General features: G+C 57.7%; 1 protein-coding gene across 4 annotated transcripts in view; it reads right to left on the reverse strand.

Annotated features, from left to right (window-relative positions):
- Positions 1–19484, reverse strand: part of EBF1 (EBF transcription factor 1) — a 396016-nt gene that overhangs the window by 114224 nt on the left and 262308 nt on the right. For 2 of the 4 annotated variants that reach the window (XM_055129018.1, XM_055129017.1), the window contains exon 8: positions 4308–4425. In XM_055129018.1, coding sequence (XP_054984993.1) covers positions 4308–4425 — 118 coding nt within the window. Of the gene's footprint in view, positions 1–4283; positions 4426–19484 lie in introns of all 4 variants that reach the window. The other 2 variants (XM_055129016.1, XM_055129015.1) reach the window with 1 other exon arrangement.

Below are 19484 nucleotides of genomic sequence, written 5' to 3' on the forward strand. Positions count from 1 at the left end.
CGAGACCAACGCTGTCTCGTCGGGGGCAGCTGGGAGTGGACACGGCGGGGCAAGGCCGGGGATGGTGACACCCCTCCTCCTACCCCCAGCCAGGGCACGGGCCCTGGGACCCCCACCCCCGGCTCCTTCTGCAAGGTGAGGGGAGCCTGAAGGGGGGATGGAACCGGATGCTCCAGCCCTTAGTCACCTCTTCCCGCCCCGCCCTGCCCCACCCCTGCTTTTTCACATGTTTGGAAACCTGCTTTCTACTAGGTCAGCAGGCAAAGCCAGGGGTGGATGACAGGTAGACGACAGGCTCGAAGAGAAGGGGCGGGTTATCTTCCTCTAATTCCCAAGCCCCTGGGCCAGTTTGGTGCAAATGACTCAGTTCCCCCCTCATCACCTCCCCCCTCCCCGCCCCCAGCTTGGCAGAGTCAGGAAGCAGATATTCCATCCCTGCCTGGGCCGGAGGGTGATGGGCTGGTGCTGGGGAAACTCGGAGGTCACCTGCAGGGTACTGCCCTTGGGACCTTGGAGGGGCAGAGCCTGGCCTCCACCCCACACCCCTGCCCCCAGCTCGGGGCCTGGGGGGGAGAGCCACTAACCAGGCTCTCTTCCCATCCTTCCCACATGGGCTCCGTCACATCCGACCCACTTCTGCTCAGGTCCCGGGGACATTTCCAGGGCTGGGTCTCTGTGCTCCTGCGGAGGGAGACTTCATTCATTCACTCATTCATTCATTCATTCATTCATTCCCATCTGACGCCCACAAAGCTGCACCAAAACTCTTTCCCATCACTGAGATGCCGGCAATCGGGAATGTCTGTACTTAGCCTAGAACCTGATTAGGCGCCCTGGTTTGATTAGGGTTGTTCATGTTTGGCAAAAACCCCGGGAGCTCTGCGCTCTGTTACGATCATAGATCTTTTTCCAGTAAGAGTCAAGACTGGGGCCAGAGCCATAGCACAGCGGGGAGGGCGTTTGCCTTGCACACGGCCAACCTGGGTTCGATCCCTGGCATCCTGTAGGGTCCCCCCAAGCACCGCGAGGAGTAATTCCTGAGTGTAGAGCCGGGAGTAACCCCTGAGCATCGCCAGGTGTGACCCAAAAAGCCAAAAATAAAAGAGAGAGAGAGAGATTCACTATTGCATAAAATCCTGACAACTTGGGGAAAAAACAAACAAACAAACCGCAAAACAAATGAAAATCAAACAGCATCAGGGGATGGCATGCTTGCCTTGCCCATGACCAGCCTGGGTTCAATCCCCAGCATCCCTAAGGTCCCCTGAGCACTGAGCGAGGAGGAAGCCCTGAGCATAGCTGGGCGTGGCCCTGAAACAAACAAACAAACAAACACACATAAAAATGAAACAAGAACCCAGCGAATTCGGGACCATCTGGGCTGCCCAAACTCGGCCGGGGCTGGTGCCTGCCACTGGGATGGCCAAGGTCAGGATGGAGCTTCTCTTGCCTTCTGAGCATGACAGGTTGATGCAGGGAAGAGAGACTGGCCTGCCCAGAGAGGGAAAGACTCCCCCCTGAAAAGCACAGCATTTGAACTGCCTGTCGGGCGCTTCCCGGTGAAGGCACCGGAGTGTCTTGCCAGGCATTTGCATAAACGCTGCTCTCAGCTGCCCGGCTCTGCACACGCACGTGTGCAACTGGTGCACAGAAAGTCAGGCGGTCGCTTCTCAGGGCGCTCGGGGTCAGGGTGCTGGGCGCGGGCCCTCGGCCTTGCTGTGGGGTGGATCGTTAGAGAATAAAGCGTTCGCGGGAGCAGGCTGCTGGGAGGGGGGAGGAGTGCTGGCATCCGAGCTGGGCAGCGTGCAGCCGTGGGTGAGAGCAGACAGAGAGAGGAGAGGAGGGGTCCGCGCAGTGGGCCTGGAATCCAAGCAGACACGCTCCAGGATACAGGCACGACCTCCACAGCCCTCCGGGGACCACCAAGGCAATGGGTAGTTAAGTCCCCAACCGGCTTGGGCTGGCGGGCACAGAGGCAGGAGCTTCGGAGAGGGCGGGACAGCTGGGAAGGACCACTTCCTGTCCACTCCACGCGGGTGGCACTGGGCCCCTTCCAGAAAGCCCGAGGCCCCCCATGGGTCAGCCCCGAGCCCAGCGACCAACCAGGCACGCTGCCTCCATGGGGAGGAAGGAAGCCAGGCGGGAGACAGGGGCTGCCAGGACCCACGGCGGGCCGCAGGGACAGAGGTCACCACTGTCACCTCTCCAACCGGAAACGAGAGGAATGGACACGCAGACGGGACCGGGACACTGCCTCGGGGTCACTGCGAAGGCTTCGGGGAGTGACCATCCCACTAGACCCTCGGACGCAGGTGTCCGGGCAACGGGATCTGAGCAGAGGCGGGCAGAGGAGCCGGGCGGCTGGTTTCTGAGAGATGGGGACAGTCCCTGCGGGCCCTGTCCTCTCGCTATGCCCTGGCCAACTGTCCCCACCCGGCCCCGCGCAAGGCAGACCTTTAGCTTCCACCGCCCAGTGGTCACCACCTTCATCTCCCCCACACGGACCCTCGCTGGGGACGGCCAGGGTGGCAGACGGCGTGTGAGAGGTGACACTCTGAGAGGAAACTGAGGCTCCCTGCCTCCCACTTTGAAAGTCCCCTCCGTGTCACCACCGGCGGGTCCCGCCTGCACCCTTTTCTGGAGAGAAACAAACTACTCGACACCCGCCCCCTGCAGGGGGTGTTTCTCCTTCTTTCAGGGAACAGAGAGCATCCCCCTTTGCTAGGCAGTTCCAGCGTGCCCCAGCTTTGGGGGACACAGTTCCATGGCACGATGGGGTGTGAGTTTCTGCTCCCACAGGAGGTCTCTGTCTCGGCCCCTTGGGTTTCCACTGGCCCATGGAAGAAGCAGCGTGGTAGGGCCTGAACCCCACTGACCCAGGGTCCCTGGATTGTGCATGGCGAGTCCCACCTGCCTTCCCCTCCCCCCCTCCCGGACACCACTTCCTTCCACATTACACCCCCGCCCTCAACCAGGCCCTAACTGACTCCCAGAGCACTCAGAAGGCGACGCTACTGAAAAGCAGGCTCATTTTCAAACCCAGAAATCCAACTAGAAATGTCATTGTGAACAGGTGTTTTCCAAGGGCCTCCTGCAAACAAACAAACAAAAAAAGCCCTACCCATCCATCCCCACGCGAATGAAACCATAAAGCGGCAGCTTCTGAATGAAGATGCTATTTGTTTGTTTGTTTGTTTTTGCTATAGAGCGACTGTAAAACCAGATTCGAGAAGGAACTTCTTCGAGGAGCGTTCCATGAGGTTCGTGAATAAAAAGGGCGGTGCGTGTCCTGCCTTAGACGCGGAAAACGGCAGGTCCGAAGGGCGCTAATCTGGTGTGTTTTATTCGGTTGGGCAGGCGGGCAGAGCTAGAGGGCTGGCCACCGGATGGGTTGCATCATGGGGAAGTCACGGGGAATAGTCACGCACGTGGCTGGTCATCCTGCCTGGTATTTTTTTTTAAAAAAAAATAAAAATCTGGCAGATGTGGCCCACGGGTCATAGATAGTGGGAAGGACCGGGGCCTGCGCTGACGCTGAGGACGTCACAGAAAGCCCCGCTCGAGGCCACTGGAATATGAGCGGCTTCCTGAGCGTGTCTTGAATAGACACTGCCGTTCGGGGCTCTGGGGCCGCCGATGCCCGGGTGAGTGGAAGGAGGACTCGAAGCCCCACCCTGGACCAGCGTGCGGCTGCAGAGACCCCTACATGGCGGGGGAGAAGGGGGCTCATCCACAGAGCAGAGATGCCGGGACCTCCAAAATCGCATCCCCATTTCCGTCCCGCTCTTCTGACTTGTGTTTAGATTTTAGTCAAGAGGGGCTGGACTGAGAGCACAGGGGGACTGGAGCAATAGCACAGCAGGGAGGGCATTTGCCTTGCACGTGGCCGACCTGGGTTCAATTCCCAGCATCCCATAGGGGCCCCTTGAGCACCGCCAGGAGTCATTCCTGAGTGCAGAGCCAGGAGTAACCCCTGTGCATCGCCAGGTGTGACCCCCCACCCCCAAAAAAAGAGTGCGCTTGAGTTCAGTGGTCCTGCTCTGGCCTCTCCATGCCAAGGCTGCTGCCAAGACCATCTTAGCCATGCCCAGGGCCGGTGGTGGTGGGGCGGGGGGGTCTCGGCAGTAGATGGCTTCCGGTCCTGAAATATTCTCCACCCTCGGCCTCCCGGCCCTCCCACGTCTGCTACAGGCAGCCGAGCCCGGCGGGGCGGGAGGCAAAGGAAAGCAAGCAGGGTTGACAGTTAGAGCAGCAACGCCAACCAATGAAAATGGTGCGCCTACCATGTTCCAGATAAGAGGGCGTACCTTCCGAGGGGTCAAGCCGCCGCGCCCTCCGCCCGTGCTTGGAGTTATTGTGGACGAACATGTTGTCGGAGACCGCCAGGACGTGGCCGTCCACGTTGACGGTGGTAGACACCACGACCTGGAGACGGAAGCGGGAGAGACGGATGAGCGCGTTCGTCCGGGAGCCGCGCGGGGGTCATGCACAGCGCGGTTAAATAAATAACAGCTGGGCGCTGCAGAACCGCGCTGGAGCTATTTCACGTAATAACTGCTGCCGCCGACGACGCCGCCCGCCGCCCCAGCCTAACAAGAGGCGCTATTGATGACGGGGGGCTCTGGCGTGGCGTGCTTTTGATGCCGTTTTAAGTCAAATTGCACAGTTTAGAGTGAGACGAGCAGAAGGTACACGGTTAACCGTAATTTTAACAAGAGGATCTTTATTAGCATTTTCTCTCTCTCTCTCTCTCTCTCTAACACAAGGATGGTTGTGTTTCACCTAAATTACCCTTCAGTTCAGATACTGAAGCAGATATCACAGTAGATCATGGCAATACATGAAACATCATCCCCCAGCTCCCCCCACTTCCCCCCTTCCCCGTGTGTACCCATCCCACAATGCACTGGGTTAAGAGGAGAGAAAAATGAAAAAAAAGAGTTTGCAGGAAGACCTGAGGTATTGTAGTTTTCTCCCCTGGGTGGGGGGTGGGGGGGCGGGGGGGGTCTTATTTCTCTGGAAGGGGGTAGCGCTTTCGCACCAATTACCTCCCCACATTAATTCCGTCCATCAGACCAAAGCCCTCCCCCGGCCCTTTCCTGCTATCTCCATACACCTCCCTACACTGCCCCCAAATCCCCGCTCATGAAGGGACTTAGAGAGATGCTTCATGACCCCAACCCAGATGCACCACCCACCCCCTCCCCCCCCTCCAGGTGTGTGTGTGTCTGTGTGTGTGTCTGTGTGTGTGTCTGTGTGTGTCTGTGTGTATGTTTGTGTAGTAACTATCCAAACCCTTTCTGGCCATCTCGGCCGCAGACTCACTGGCTAGAAGGGACCCTGACGAAGGTCCTTCTCGGGGAACTTTGACTCCAACAGTGAGTTTTTTTAGTCGAATGACCTCCACTTCTCCGGGGCCTCGGAGGGGAGGATTAGGAGGCGAGCTCCTCGGAGAGATGTTTATGCACGGGGGCCTCTCACAACCAAATATAATAATTGTCTGTAATTGCAGCCTGGGCTCCCGCCTCGCGCCCTGACACGGGGAGCAGGCAATCAGGCGGCCCCGCTCTAATCCACCTATTATGTTGACTAATTAACTTTGCTCCACACTTTATTTCTTCCCCCATTATCAGGCCCTGTCAGCCGCCCCCCGCACCCCCCCCCCCGCGCGGCCGAGGGGGGGACCCCGGGCTCCGTGATTGATCACCGATAGATTGACATGCAGATTAATTTAATTAGAATCACCTCACTTGAGAAATGAAAGACAATGGCGAGAGGACTAATAGATCTGCTCTCATTATGAGGGGAGCCGCGGGAGCCGGGGCTGAAGATTTCTGATTTATTTGGCACAATTCCCCAGCTGCCTGAGAAGAACTCTCGCTTTAATTGTGCTCGGCTCGGAGAGGCATGAACCCCCGGAGAGAGGTGGGAAGACTTTTCTCCAAAGATTGGCATGGGCCCGGGGGGCCCCAGTTTGGGTTGGACACTCCGGGCCCTCGTACGGGGGTGGGGGCGGGGGGGCAGAGGTGGCTTCTAGAACCTGGGATAACGCTGCGCCTTGGGCACCTGAGCTGGACAGAGGCCTGGCCTCTCCCTGGCTTTGCCCACCCCACCCAGCACGCCTGGCATAGTCTACAGAGCCTCTGAAGCCACCCACCTCGGTCACCAGGCCTGTCCCTCCTCCCCCCCCCCCCACTGTACAGGTGCCAAATCTTCGGACCGTTCCGCTGGTTATCGCGGGAACCCTGTTTTTAGCTTTACAATCCCTGAGTAACCAAGCGTGGAGGAAAAGCCACCCAGAGGCCCTTGGGGTCTTCGGGGAGCTGCCTAGACCTGGTGAACCATTCACCCTGCCCCCACCCCCAGACACACACACAAACATACCCTCACCCCCAATTGCAGCTACTCAAAACTCCGGGGCCTGTGCAAAGGGACCGTTTGCAAAGTGACTTGTCAACCGGATCCACGCCTCATCCCGCCACCCAATGCCAGGGGTGGTTTTCAACACTGATGGCGGGGAGAGAGCGTGACTTATATTTTTATTTTCCTTTCTGGGGGTCGGGTGGGGGGGTGGGAGGGGATGGAGTGATGGGCCACGCCCAGCGGTGTTCAGGGCTGACTCCTGGCTCTGTGCTCCAGGGATCATTCCTGGTAGTGCTCAGGGGACCCCTTTGGGGCGCCGGGGATCGAGCCTGGGTCTGCCACGTGCAAGGCTGGACTATTACTGCTTCAGCCCCTGTTCTTTTCTTTTTCATAAGAGCCTGCAGCGGCTAAGTCCATGCTGTTTAAGGTGAAACTTGCTGTCCCCACACCCCCAAACACACACACACACATACAAACACACACACACACACACACACCCCACAGGGAGATGACTTCACGGACGCTCAGGATTATATAACCGAGCCGCGTCCTTCAAACTGGTTTTGATTTACTACAAGACCACAAGTGAGTGGGCACTGGAGTCGTTAGCCAGAGAAACTATAAAAGGAATCCCAAACGGTCTGTTTCCAGTGCCAGGAAACACAGAACGTGGTTATTGTAGCTGTCTGTCTTGGGGGGGGACGCAGACCCCAAACCACAACAAGTCACCACGCGTGCACCTGTAAGACAGAGCATGTCAGGCTCTGGGCTTAAAATACAGAGTGTCACCCAAAGACCCCACGGTCTGACTCCTACTAGGGACGAAAATGTCAGACAACGGTTAAGGAGGTGGGGGGGTGTTAAAAAAAAATAAAAGCAGCCCCTCTCTGCCGTTCACGTCTGGGCAAGAGGAAGGACAGCTAAACCGGTGACCGAGTCACATCACCTGAGGGCCAACTGAACTCGGAGACAAAAGGCAGAATCTCCTGCTTGAGCCATGCCTCATCCAGGCCTCCAAACTGAGTTCACTCATTACCCCGACCTTCCCGCCCCTGAAGAAGAGAGACTGTCCTTGTGGTCATTCGGACCAGGACTGGGAGGCTATTTAGCGAAACATGTGCCACAGTCAACCACACACACACACACACACACACACACACACACATACACACACACATACATACACACACACACAGAGTGACTGAGGTGCAGGCTGGGCCCTCGGAGGGGCCCGGGAGGACGCTGTGTGCCCTGCCGGGAGAATCAGGGTGTGTGACCACTCGGGCAAGGGCAGAGTTTGAGGCAGGCCAATGTCCGCCTTCCTAAGACACAGCGGAAGTCGGAACGACATGGGGCGTGTTGGGGGGGTGGGGATCGGGGAGGTTTAATACTTAGAGGACGCAGCCCCGAGTGCCTGGGGAGAGGGCTGGAGAGCTGAGGGCCAGTCAGGGAACTGCATGGTTGAAGGGGCCCCAGGACACACGTGGCTCCCCAGATTCACATGGGGACTGTGTGGCTGGAAAGGAATGTAGGGAGAACTTTTTAATCGTGTCTTTGCTTTGGGGGCGTCACCAGGGGTTACCCCTGGCTCGGCACTCAGGAATTACTCCTGACAGGGCTCGGGGGACCTGATGGGATGCCAGGGATCGACCCCGGGTCGGCCTCGTGCAAGGCAAACACCCTCCCCGCTATGTACTATGGCTCTGGACCCTCAGGATCTGCAGCAACCCTTCCCCTCATCCTACTCTTCAAGGCCACCCCTGCAATCCCACCAGGGACCGTCCTGGTATCCCCCAGCAAGAGTCTGGGTCCCCCTGAACCTAGTTCTCCTCCCTTCCCCTCCTTTTCCCCTCCCTGACCCTGGCCAAGCGCCAGCCTACCCTTCTCCTCTAAAACTTGGCTCTTCCGAGAACGTGGGGCCAACAGACTCGCGGCCCTGTTGGCGTTTGCTGGAGTGAAATGCTGTAGAGCAGGAAGCTTCAAAACAGACTTTTTTTTTCCCCCTGGTTTAGGAGGTTGGAGGCCCTGAATCAGGCCCCAAGCAAGTTTGGGTTCCTGGGAAGTCCCTGCCTCACTCGTAGAAGAAGGCTGTCCGCTGCACTCTGCACTCTGGCACTGTAGCACTGTCGCCCCTTTGCTCATCAATTTGCTCGAATGGGCACCAGTAACATCTCCATGGTGAGACTTGTTACTGTTTTTTGGCATATCGAATATGCCACGGGGAGCTCGAGGAGCTTGCCAGGCTCTGCCGTGCGGGCGGGATACTCTCAGTAGTTTGCCAGGCTCTCCGAGAGGGACGGAGGAATAGAACCTGGATCAGCCACGTGCAAGGCAAATGCCCTACCCGCTGTTCTATTGCTTTGGCTCTTAGGTCGAACTTTTAAAGCCCACTGAACTTGGGGGTCTCCAGCATCCCATTTGAAGGGGCTGCCCGGTGAGTGCAGCTGAGGCCGCTGGGGTGCCCAGGGATAACCCATCACGGGAGAGAGGTGTGCGGGGGGAGAGCAAGGGGTATGTCAATGATGCAGGGAGGCAGAGTTCTAGCTCCAGCGGTGACGGGAACATAGCTGGGTGTGCCTCGGGACTAGGTCCAACTGGTTTCTTTTGTTTGCTGGGTTTGGGGGCCATACCTGGCCGCGTTCAAATCCTGCTCTCTGCTCCTTGGCTGGAGAAGAGGGGGGTTGCTTGGGGGGGGGACTCAGGGGGTGGCAGGAATTGAAACCAGGTCCGATGGGTATCCCCTAGAGGCTCCCGTGGGCCTTCCAGCTGCATCCACCCTGCCCGGGGGAGGCGACGTTCAGGAGGAGGGTCCCTGCGGGCTCTAGAACTTGACAAGAGCTTCTACCTACCCAGGGTCCAGGACCTGCTCTGTTGTCTCTTGCAAGGGGCCCCCGCTAAAGGCTTTGCTTTCTCTGCGCACCCGCTCTGTTGCTGGGACTGAATCTGATGGCAGGAAAAATTCACAGCTTTTTGCTCCTCCTTGATCTCGGCTGCTCCCACCCTGGCCCGGTTCGCGTCACCTCCCCAAGTGACGAGAGGGTGACTCGACTGTCCGTCCCCTGGATATCCTGAGCAACCCCTTCCCCCTCGCCCGGCCCCAGCTCAGCCAGGTCCTGTGTGGCAGGCACTCGTGAAAGGACTTAGCATCCCAACCCCCCCACGCGGCTAACGGCAGTGACAGCAGGAAACCGCGGGCCTGGGAAGCTCAAGGAAAAGCTCCGGAGCGGGGCTGGCGTGGATGGTTCGCTCGGGCGCGTGGCCCATGCCACGGCCGGCCGGGCACGAATGGGACACCGACGTCCTTTCTTCTAAACTCACTGCTCACTTTTGCTTTCGCCAAGGGATCCCGCAAACTTCACGGACCGGGCGTGCACGGAATTTTGCTCTCTAGAATCTGCAGGCGCCATAGTCTAAGAGGGAACGAAATGAAACCTCCCTGCTGAGAAAGCAGCCTGTGTGGGGCCAGAGCCAAAGTCCAGCAGGGAGGGTGTTTGCCTTGCACTCGGCTAACCCGGGTTCAATCCCCGGCATCCTAGAGGGTCCCCTGAGCACCGCCAGGAGTCATTCCTGAGTGCAGAGCCAGGAGTCAGCCCTGAGCATCGCTGGGTATGACGCCTCCCCCAAGAAAAGCCAAAAGAAGAAGAAGAAGAAAGAAAAAAAGAGAGAGAGAGAGAACAGCCTGTGAGTGATGCATCTCTACCCATCTACCAAAACTGAGCACCTGCTCCGTTTTCTGGTGCTGGGCCGAGACGGGCTCTCTTGGCACCTCGCTGCGGTGGCATTTCCTCACTGTCATTTCTCAAACAGCCCCTTCTCCTTGGCCCTCCATCACCACACAGGAGAGCTTGTCGCTCTCAGCTATTACCCATGACCCCCGAAGCACGATCTGCCGTGAGGGTCTCATCGGCAAAGGCAAGCGGCAAACGGCGGTCGCGAGCGGAAGTGCTGCCTTGGCAGAGGCGCGTGGTGAGCCCACGGACCAACAGGGGTGCCCAGGAAACAAGCCCAGAAGCTGAGGTCTGTGTGCCGGGGAGAGGCCTCAAAAGGCTGGAGCACGAGGTCGGCCCGCTGACGCCCCAGATTCGGTTCCCCGAGCCTTGTAGGTTCCACAAACTCTGACAGCCATGTGCCCCCTCCCACCGAAAATGAAAAAAAAAATCTGGATTTATTATGTGTACCAGAACGGAACCCAGGGCCTCACCCCCAAAAGGCACGAGCTCTACCACGAAGCCCTACCCTAGCCCTGACATCTGTATTTTTAAACATCGCTACAACGAAAGAGAATCAGGGGAACCGATTAGACAATTAGCAAAATATTTCCAATGTTTTTATTTTGTGGGCTGGAGCGGTAGCACAGCAGTTGGGCGTTTGCCTTTCACGCGGCCGACCCGAGTTCGATTCCTCTGCCCCTCTCGGAGAGCCGGGCAAGCTACCGAGAGTATAGAGCCCGCATGGCAGAGCCTGACAAGCTACCCATGTGTACTGGATATGCCAAAAACAGTCACAGTAAGTCTCTCAATGAGAGACGTTACTGGTGCCCGCTCGAACAAATCGATGAGCAATGGGATGACAGTGACAGTGACAGTGACAGTTTTCATTTTGTATATTTGGGCAGTAAAGATTCCTCTTCCAGCAAAAATCAAATGAACAAAAACACAACAACATTAGCCGTTTAATTCCACTGAAAAGACTACCAATGTCCCTTCTCACGGCTGACGGGGGGACGGCAGAGGAAGGAAACGCAGGCACACAGGGCAACTATGGCCGGGCTACCTGACAATGGAGCTTAGTTGCTTCTAACTCCACATTATTAAGTGCACTGGTGTGGAGTGTGTGAAATAAAAAGGCACTGAGCACTGTGGACTAATACTCAGCGGTGAAAAGGAACCCACCACCGTGCGTATGTGGAGGACGGTGCCAAGTGAGAACAGTACCAGGTCCTGGTGACCCTACAGGGGCCCCCTCTGATGGGTTCAAATCCTACCCACGCACCAATGAATGAGGCTGCAACTGGAGAAGGTGCCTTTTAAAAGGTGAGAATAAGGCCACTTAGCCTGTGGGTGCTAATCCAGTTAGCAGGCTTCCCTTAATGGGGGGGAGGGGGACTGGTGGGAGGGGGGGATGTCTCCAAAGCTGAGACCAGGTGACAACCTTCTACGAGCAAGGCAGGGGCCTCCCAGGAAGCCAAACTTGCTTGGGACTTGATTCAGGGCCTCCAGCCAGTGATGGGTGGACACTGGCCCTCCGGCTGTGACGGCTGCCTCACACCGCGGCAAGACGGAGTCACCCGGACCCCTGGGCGCAGGGGCGAGGCCTCTGTTGAAGGACCACGTGGGGACTTTCTGCTTTCCTCCCCGTTTCTCTGTGGCCCTGTGATGCCCCCGAGAAACGACGTCCGTGCAGTGCCCCCTCTCCACTCGGCCCTGCACAGCAAATGCCAACTCTTGGCCCGAGAACCAGCCACCCACCCTCCCCCACTCGCCCCCCGAGACCCGCCAACGCTCACAGCATCTGGCCAGGAGCCGAGTTTCTCAGCACAGACCTGCGGACACGGGTGCAGGACACTGAAGCATCCCAGCGCTGTCCTGGATCGACGCCGGGTCGTATCTAACACCTGGGTAGCGTATGCAGGCACTCAGGGATCTCGCTACCGGGGCCATTGTGCAGGCTGGGGCTCGGGGGACCCCGTGGGGCACCAGGGATCAAACCCCAGGCTGGCCGGGTGTGCGGGACGAGCACTGTCCCCTGTCCCGTGGATCCCGGCCCGGTCAGCTGGGGAAAGGCCGCCGTGCCAGCGTCAGGGGAGACCATGAGACTACCGAAGCTGCCAGGGTGACGCCCCCTTTCCCCCGGGCCCGAGAGGCCGCAAACAGCGAGGCTGACGGGGAACCCGCACCCCCATCCCCAGCACAGGCCCCGGCTCCTGCAAGCATCCCCGTGTCGGGGCATGCCTCCGCCCACGTGGCTGCAGCCCCGGCCCTCGAGGGGGAGGTCTGAAGACCCCAAGAAGCCCGGCGAGGGTCCTGGAGGCCGCAGGGCTGCCCGCTGGGAGGGGAGCAGCTGACTGAGTCCTCACGGTAGGCCCCGGCCCGGGGGTCTCACCTCCGAACACAGCCGCTGAAGGCTCAGGCGCCTGAGCTCTCGTCTGGACTCGGGGGAAGGGCAGGGGAGCACTATGGGGAGGATCTGATGCCTGATTAGGAGTGGGACGTGGGGGCACTGTGGGGACATGGGAGCACTGTAGGAAGAAGAACATGGGAGCACTGGGAAGGGCCCAATCCCTGTCACCCAAGGGACAGGAAGCACTGGGGGGAAGAGCCAATGCCTGTCTCCTGAGAGACAGGGAGCACCATGGGGAGGACCCAATGCCATCTCCTGAGAGATAGGGAGCACTGAGGGGAGGACCAGATGTCCATCTCCCAAGGAACAGGGAGCACTGTGGGGAGGATCCAATGCCTATCTCCTGAGAGAGACAGAGAGCACTGTGGGGAGGACCCAATCCCCATCTCCCAAGGGACAGGGAGCAGTGTGGAGAGGACCTGATGCCCATCTCCTGAGAGATAGGGAGTACTGTGGGGAGGACCCAATGTCCATCTCCCGAAGAACAGGGAACACTGTGGGGAGGACCCATGGTCCATCTCCCTAGGGACAGGGAGCACTGTGGGGAAGACCCATTGTCCATCTCTCGAGGGACAGGGAACACTGAGGGGAGGACCCGATGTCCATCTCTTGAGGAACACGAAGCACTGAGGGGAGGACCCAATGTCCATCTCCTGAGGGACAGGGAGCACTGTAGGGAGGACCCAATGTCCATCTCCTGAGGGACAGGGAGCACTGTGGGGAGGACCCATTGTCCATCTCCTGAGGGACAGGGAGCACTGAGGGGAGGACCCGATATCCATCTCCCGAGGGACAGGGAGCAGTGCGGGGAGGACCCGATGTCCATCTCCCGAGGGACAGGGAGCACTGAGGGGAGGACCTACTACCCATCTCCTAAGGGATACCTTTCCTCTGGGCCTCAAGAGGGGGCCCTGGACCCCAGCTTGGTCTCCGCCCATGCAGGCTGGTGCTAACCCCAGTCTGGACACCAGACTCCACACCCAGAGGGCAAACCTGGACGCTGGGATACAGCGAGGGCCCCGAGGCCACCCGGTGAGCTGCCGGGGGCCAGGGCCTCTCATTCTCAGGCGCAGCAGAGCACCCCTGAGGGACACAAGCGCTGGCCCGCCCAGGCCTGAGACCTCCGCAGGGCCAGTGGGGTTCTGGCCAAGGCCAGCCAGGGAGGGCAGCAAGAACTGGGGTGCCCACAGCTTTACAGAGTGCCGGACGGGGAGGAGAGAGGAGGGGAAGGGAGGGGAGGGGAGGGGAGGGGAGAGGAGGGGAGGGGAAGGGACGGGAGGGGAGGGGAGGAGAGGGGAAGGGAGGGTGAGGGGAGGCGAGGGGAGGGGAGGGGAGGGGAGGAGAGGAGAGGGGAGGGGAGGGGAGGGGAGCCTCCTCAGCAAAACTAGTTCTGCCGGGTGGCGGACAAGCATCTGTATGGGAAGGCGCCCTTCCCGCTAAAGACAGAGCCAGAGGTCCCCGGGATTCCGTCAGGAGCAAGTCCGTGGGGAGACTGAGGAATGGGGAGGGACGAAGAGACGGGAACCAGGCCGGTGCGTTGGAAGAAGAGAAACGAAGGGAGAGAAGGAAGGCGCGTGAGCTGGCGGAGGGGCGCCAAGCCCACGGGGCAAGCCAGCTCGGCTGGGGAACGGGCCGATGTGGGAGAAACACGCGTGGTGTCGCGTGCTGGGCCAAGAGCTCCCCCAGACCCCACCACGCGCGGCCTGGAGCAAGGTGCAGTGCGGGCGTGGACGCAAGTCCGCAGCTGGCCCAGCCTCGGGCCGCAGAGGCAGGTCCAGCTCAGCCGCACAGGGCAAGGCTGGGCCGTCCCTCGTGGTCCCTTCACTGGTGACTGTACCCGACAGAGGAGGCATGTCCTCTGAGCGCAGGGCGGCCACTTGCCACAGCCCGTCCCGGAGCGTCCCTCCTCCGCGACTCGCACCTCCTGCCAAGGCCCAGGCCGAGACGCGGCATTTGTCCGACACTCGGTAGGTCTAATCTCTCAGGCGGGAAACCCCGCCGCCTCGCGGGTGCTGTGTTTTGCGAATTGATCCCGTGTTCTTGAAACGATCGTTAGTGCTGCGCGCGGCATAATTCATCAGTGTTGGTGCAACCGGAAATGACTGTCGGTGAGAGTGAGAGAGAGAGAGAGAGAGAGAGAGAGGGAGAGAGAGAGAGAGAGAGAGAGAGAGAGAGAGAGAGAGAGAGAGAGAGAGGGAGGGAGGCGGGGCCCTGGCATTCTGCGGCTACAGCCTGCGGGATGCTCCGACCGAGGGTCAAACAATGTAAGCCTGAGGGTGGGGTGCAGTAGGAAGGGCTGGAGGGGATGAGAATATTTCCTTCCTCTTCTAATAAGTCAGACAACAGACCAAATGGCGAGCCCCCTCGTGTGTGTGTGTGTGTGTGTGCATGTGTGTGTGTGCGTGTGTGTGTGTGTGTGTGTGTGTGTTTGGTCATCCACCCTGGTGAGGCTCAGGATTTATTCCTGGCTCTGCACTCGGAGATCATCCCGGCAGTGCTCAGATAGATGACCCTATCGGCTGCTGGGGGCTGAACCCAGGGTCGGCCTCGTGCAAGGCAAGTAGCCTCCCTACAATTCTCTCACTCCTACCCCAGGCAGGCATGTTAAGAAATCTCTAGGTGGGTTCTGTGCTGCCAGCAGGCCAACCTGTACCCTTGGGGTGAGTGCATCAGCGGCCCAATGGTGCCTTCAGGCTCCCTGGTACCCCCCATTCCAAATTGCTGCTATGTCTCTGGCCAGACCCCAACAACTCAGGACCAAGTTTCCTGAGAAATTAAATGGCCGAAAGTTAGGTATGTGGGAGCCACGCCCACAAGCCACCCCTGGCTTGGCTATAAAAGCTCATTTATCAGCCTCACTTTAGAAACTCATAAATAAATCTCCAAAGAGATCCAAAGCTGCGGTAAATCTCAAACCCATGCAAGGCAGAACCATCCAGGGTAAATCAGAATGGGGCGGGTCAGCCTGGTGTCCACCCAAGAAACTCCCCCCGACCCTGCCCCCGGCAGCCACTTGCTCCCACAATCCGAAATCACCATCAAGTCCCCAGCTGGACTCCACCATCTCAGGATGGGCCTCACCGAGATACAATCTGCTGAAAACCTGGGTATGCGGGTTTTGTGACTGAAACCTCCAGGCTTTCTCAGGGTCAGGATGGGCTACCTCCCCACCACTTCCCTATACTCCTGGGAGCCCCAGCAGTCACCCCCACAAACCAACTCCAGTGCCACCCTGTAAGCTCTCCTACCAGCCTTGCTTCAGAGACCCCATAAATAAATCTCAAAAGAGATTCCAAAAAAATAAATAAATAAAAATCTCTAAACCCGCTCTGTGACCTACTGCTCCAGACCTCCCTCCCCCGACTCGAAAAGTTCTTCAGGAACCAAGATCCTCTAATACTGTACAGAATTCAGCAAATCGAGGTCGGGAAAGCCTCCCTTTCATGGTTTTCCCAGGACATTGTTTTTTTTCCTTCTGCCCCAAGCCCACGCTGCTGGGGTGAGGGGTGGGGATGGAGCCACACATTCCCTCTCCCCCACTCCAGACAGCTGTGCAGGGGTGGCGGGGGCGGGGGGGGAGCTCGGGCGTCACCGTTCCCCGTGCTCAGAACATCCTCCCGGAACGCCGCGTCCCCCTGCTCTGCCAGGTCAGCGTCTGTGTCATGTGCTTGCTTTCGAGCAGGCTCCTCGCCCCCCTCTCCTCATCTGTCTCCCCCCGCCCACCCCCCTCCTGCATCCTGCGTGGTTTTTCCTTGAGCGCAGTCATTAAAAACATGCAATCATTAAAACCGGACACTTTAAACCATCTTGCTGTACCCAAAGGATGAGTCTAATGCCGTGATTCATCGGAGCCCTCGGCGGCGGCGGTGGCCGCGGTGGTAACCTGCCCAGTCCATCCATTGGCCTTCCTGAGCTACACCCCCCCCCCCCAGTGACGGGGACCAACCCCGCAGCTGTCCAGCTGTGGCCAGCACAAACAAAACTGGATGGACTTCTAAGGCTGGGATTTTTTTTTTTTTTGCTTTTTGGGTCACACCCGGCGATACACAGGGGTCACTCTTGGCTCTGCACTCAGGAATTACCCCTGCAGTGCTCAGGGGACCATATGGGATGCTGGGAATCGAACCCGGGTTGGCCGCGTGCAAGGCAAACGCCCTACCCGCTGTGCTATCGCTCCAGCCCCTAAGGCTGGGTTTTTTTGGTTTTGTGTTTTAAGAAATCTTCATTCTGACTCCTGCCATATACTGTCCCCCCCTCTTTGTCCAGGTGGACAGAGCCAGGACCGAGGGGGCCCAGGGCCACCAGAAGCCTGCCACATAGCAGCAGAGGCTGCAGTGGAAGCAAAAGCGACCCCCCGCGGGGCCCCAGCCAGCAGCGGCTCTTGGATCTCGCCCTGACGGCAGCGAGGTTGGACGGTCCCAGCGGCCAGACCAGGTCAGCAAGGACCTGGGCGTCAGGAGGAAGAGGCTGCAGCTCCCCTGCTGGCCACGCCCCTGGCGCTCCCTCGCATGCTGCTAAGCGTGTGCACGCAGGGCTGGAGGGACCCAGCCGCACACGGGTACACAGACCCACGGCCTCTGGAGACCGTGTCTGAGAGAGGAAGTGGACAAGGAAACACCGAGTGCACCGAGGCCCTCGCAGGGCCTAACTAATCAATCACGGGAGGATGGCAGCATGGAGAGGGGGGCCAGGGCGGGGCGCAGTTCAGGCCCCGCCCCTCCCCGCCTCCGTCAGCCAATCCCAGCAAGGGATGCTGCAACTGACGAGGCTGGCCCGCTCACCTGCCCTCCCTCCTTTCCTTCCCTCTTTCCATCCTTCCTTTTTAATTTTTTAAAAAATTTATTTTATTTTGTTTTTTGAGCCACACCTGGCAATGTTCCTGGAGCGATAGCTGGTAGGGCATTTGCCTTGCACGTGGCTAACCTGGGTTCGATTCCTGTGCCCCTCTCGGAGAGCCCCGCATGCTACCGAGAGTATCCCGCCCGCATGGCAGAGCCTGGCGAGCTCCCCGTGGCGTATTGGATTTGCCAAAAACAGTAACAAGTCTCACAATGGAGATGTTACTGGTGCCCGCTTGAGCAAATAGATGAGCAACAGGACTACAGTGCTACAGTTCTACCTGGCAGTGCTCAGGGCTTCCTCCTGGCTCTGCACTCAGGGATCACTCCTGGCAGAGCACAAGGGACCATATGGGGTCCCAAGGATCAAAGCCAGGTCTGCCGTGCGTAAGGCAAAAGTCCTCCCCACTGTGCTATCTCTCTCTAGCCCCCTCAAGCTCTAACTCTTAACCTCAAATGACCCCGAGTCTACCAATAACAAGAAAGAGAGAAGGAAGGAAGGAAAGAAAGAAAGAAAGAAAGAAAGAGAGGAGAGAGAGAGAAAGAAAGAAAGAAAGAAAGAAAGAAAGAAGGAAGAGAAAAAAGAAAGAAAAAAGATAGAAAAAAGATAGAAAAAAGGAAGGAAGGGAGGAAGGAAGGAAGGAAAAAATAAGAAAGAAACAAAGAAAGGAAGAAATAAAGAAAAGAAGGAAGGAAGGAAAAAAGGAGAGAGAAAAGGAAGAAAGGAAAGGAAGAAAGAAGAAGAAAGAAAGAAAGAAAGAAAGAAAGAAAGAAAGAAAGAAGAGAGAGAGAGAAGAGAAAGAAAGAAAGAAAGAAAGAAAGAAAGAAAGAAGAAAGAAAGAAAGAAAGAAGAAAGAAAGAAAGAAAGAAAGAAAGAAAGAAAGAAAGAAAGAAAGAAAGAAAGAAAGAAAGAAGAAGGGAAGGAAGGAAGGAAGGAAGGAAGGAAGGAAGGAAGGAAGGAAGGAAGGAAGGAAGGAAGGAAGGAAGGAAGGAAGGAAGGAAGGAAGGAGAACCAGTCCTGTGGTGTGGCTCTAACACATCACTGTCCTTTGAGGGGTGAAGAGGAAGGGACGGGCTCGGTGAGTGCCCTTGGATTTCTTGCTGTCCTGAGCCCCCCTTGAGCCCTGCTTTCCCCACTCCTGCCACTCTACACCTTCACAGTCACGGAACAAAATTTGTGCCCTCTGGTGTGCACTAGCAAGTGTGTCAGCCTAACCCCAGCCCACGGATCTTAAAAGAAAACACCCATTGTAAGTTAAAAAGAGAAAGAGAAAAGGTGTACTGGCACATTCTCTACAAAATCTATTCTATACCCCCATCCCGGATGGACACAGGAAGCTGGACTGTGGTAGTCAGTTCCTGGGGAACTTGAAGCCGCTCTGGCTGATGAGGCCCTCGTGAATAAGGGGTCCCTGTTTACATGCAGGAAGTGCGACTGCGGGGCCCTGGGCTGGCCCACACAAGGTTTCTGCAGGACAGGTGGCCTGGCATCCCGTGTGACCTCCTTGCCCTCCCCCCAGAGGATGGGAGAACACCCTGGAAAAAAATCATGGGAGGCAAAGAAGATGCTCTCATGGCAGGTAGGTAGAGAAGGGACCAGCAGGACAGTAGTAGCTGGAAATGATCACACTGAACAAGAACTGAGTGGTGAGAGTAGGCAAAGGGACATGCATGATAAACTTTCAGAATCTGTATTGCAAACCACAGTGCCCAAAACAAGAGAGGGAAGACAGAGACAGAGACAGAGACAGAGACAGAGAGAGGGAGAGAGAAGAAAAGCACCTGCCATAAGGCATACTGGGGGGTGAGGGTGTTGGGGGAGGGAAACTGGGACACGTGCTGGAAAATGCACACTGGCGGAGGAACGGGTGTTGGAACACTGTATGACTGAAACCCAATCATGAACAGCTTTGTAAGGGTCTATCTCACAGTGGTTAAATTTAAAAAAAAAAAAGAAGAAAGAAGAAAAAAGGAGGAGGAGGAGGAGGAGGAGGAGGAGGAGGAGAAGGAGGAAAAGGAGACAGGGGAGGAGAGGGAGGAGGGGGAGGAGAGGAAGAGGAGGGGGAGGAGAAAGAGGAGGAGGAGGAGGAAGAAGAAGAGAAGGAAGAAGAGGAGGAGAAGGAGGAGGAAAAGGAGAAGGAGAAGGAGGAAAAGGAGAAGGAG

This window comes from Sorex araneus, chromosome 2 (genome assembly GCF_027595985.1).
Source record: "Sorex araneus isolate mSorAra2 chromosome 2, mSorAra2.pri, whole genome shotgun sequence".
Classification (NCBI taxonomy): domain Eukaryota; kingdom Metazoa; phylum Chordata; class Mammalia; order Eulipotyphla; family Soricidae; genus Sorex; species Sorex araneus.